Source organism: Gadus chalcogrammus, chromosome 15 (genome assembly GCF_026213295.1).
Source record: "Gadus chalcogrammus isolate NIFS_2021 chromosome 15, NIFS_Gcha_1.0, whole genome shotgun sequence".
Lineage (NCBI taxonomy): Eukaryota > Metazoa > Chordata > Actinopteri > Gadiformes > Gadidae > Gadus > Gadus chalcogrammus.
The window spans coordinates 19105459-19106108 of record NC_079426.1 but is presented as its reverse complement, the minus strand read 5'-3'; the positions used below and the strand labels follow the sequence as shown (position 1 = coordinate 19106108).

The 650-nt window shown below is 44.2% G+C and overlaps 1 protein-coding gene across 1 annotated transcript in view; it reads right to left on the bottom strand.

Annotated features, from left to right (window-relative positions):
• The window catches only part of LOC130404216 (RAC-gamma serine/threonine-protein kinase-like), a 26166-nt gene extending 25933 nt beyond the window's left edge, over positions 1–233 (bottom strand). Inside the window, exon 1 of the mRNA XM_056608866.1 lies at positions 215–233. Coding sequence (XP_056464841.1) covers positions 215–233 — 19 coding nt within the window. The remainder of the gene's footprint in view (positions 1–214) is intronic.
• Between the last annotated feature and the right edge of the window lie 417 nt (positions 234–650).

The window sequence follows — 650 nt, the reverse complement described above, 5'->3', positions numbered from 1 at the left end:
TGTGTCAGGGAGGGACAGGGGGTGGGGGGGAGACAGAGACTCGTAATTGAGTTAAACCTCCGAAGTCGGAGAAGGACGGACAGGCAGACACCAAGCAAGCTGACAGGTACCACTGTTATGTGCCAGTACAATGTGGGTGCCAAGCAGCTCTGTCTGTCTGTTTGTCTGTCCCATCTGTCTCTCTGTATAGCATCTAATCTCTCATCTGCTCTACCCTCTTCCTCCTTGATCATCTTTCACATTTATGGATCATTTGGAGAATTGAAGGGGAGAGTAAGCTGATTCATATACATAAATGTACAGGGAGCAAAAGGACGGAAGGCATATTCAGTTGGTCATTCTTTGCATTTCCTACTTTTTCAAGGTACTTATTGCAGTACTTCCTTGGTTAGACATTTTATTTAAATTTCAGATTTATTTTTACATTTGAGGGAGATGTGCAGGTCATCAGCCTCCATTTTTCCTGACCTTTGAAAGACAAGGAAAGAATCTCCGGAGAATGTCAAACTCACCAGGAACAGAGATGGGCTGCCCGACTGAATGACAGATTGGCCGAGGATTAAGAAAAAAAAAAAGACTTAAAACTGCTTAAACTATTAGGAACTGGCGGTGAGCGCTGGCTCACTGATCCAACTCCAGTCATTTCTCTG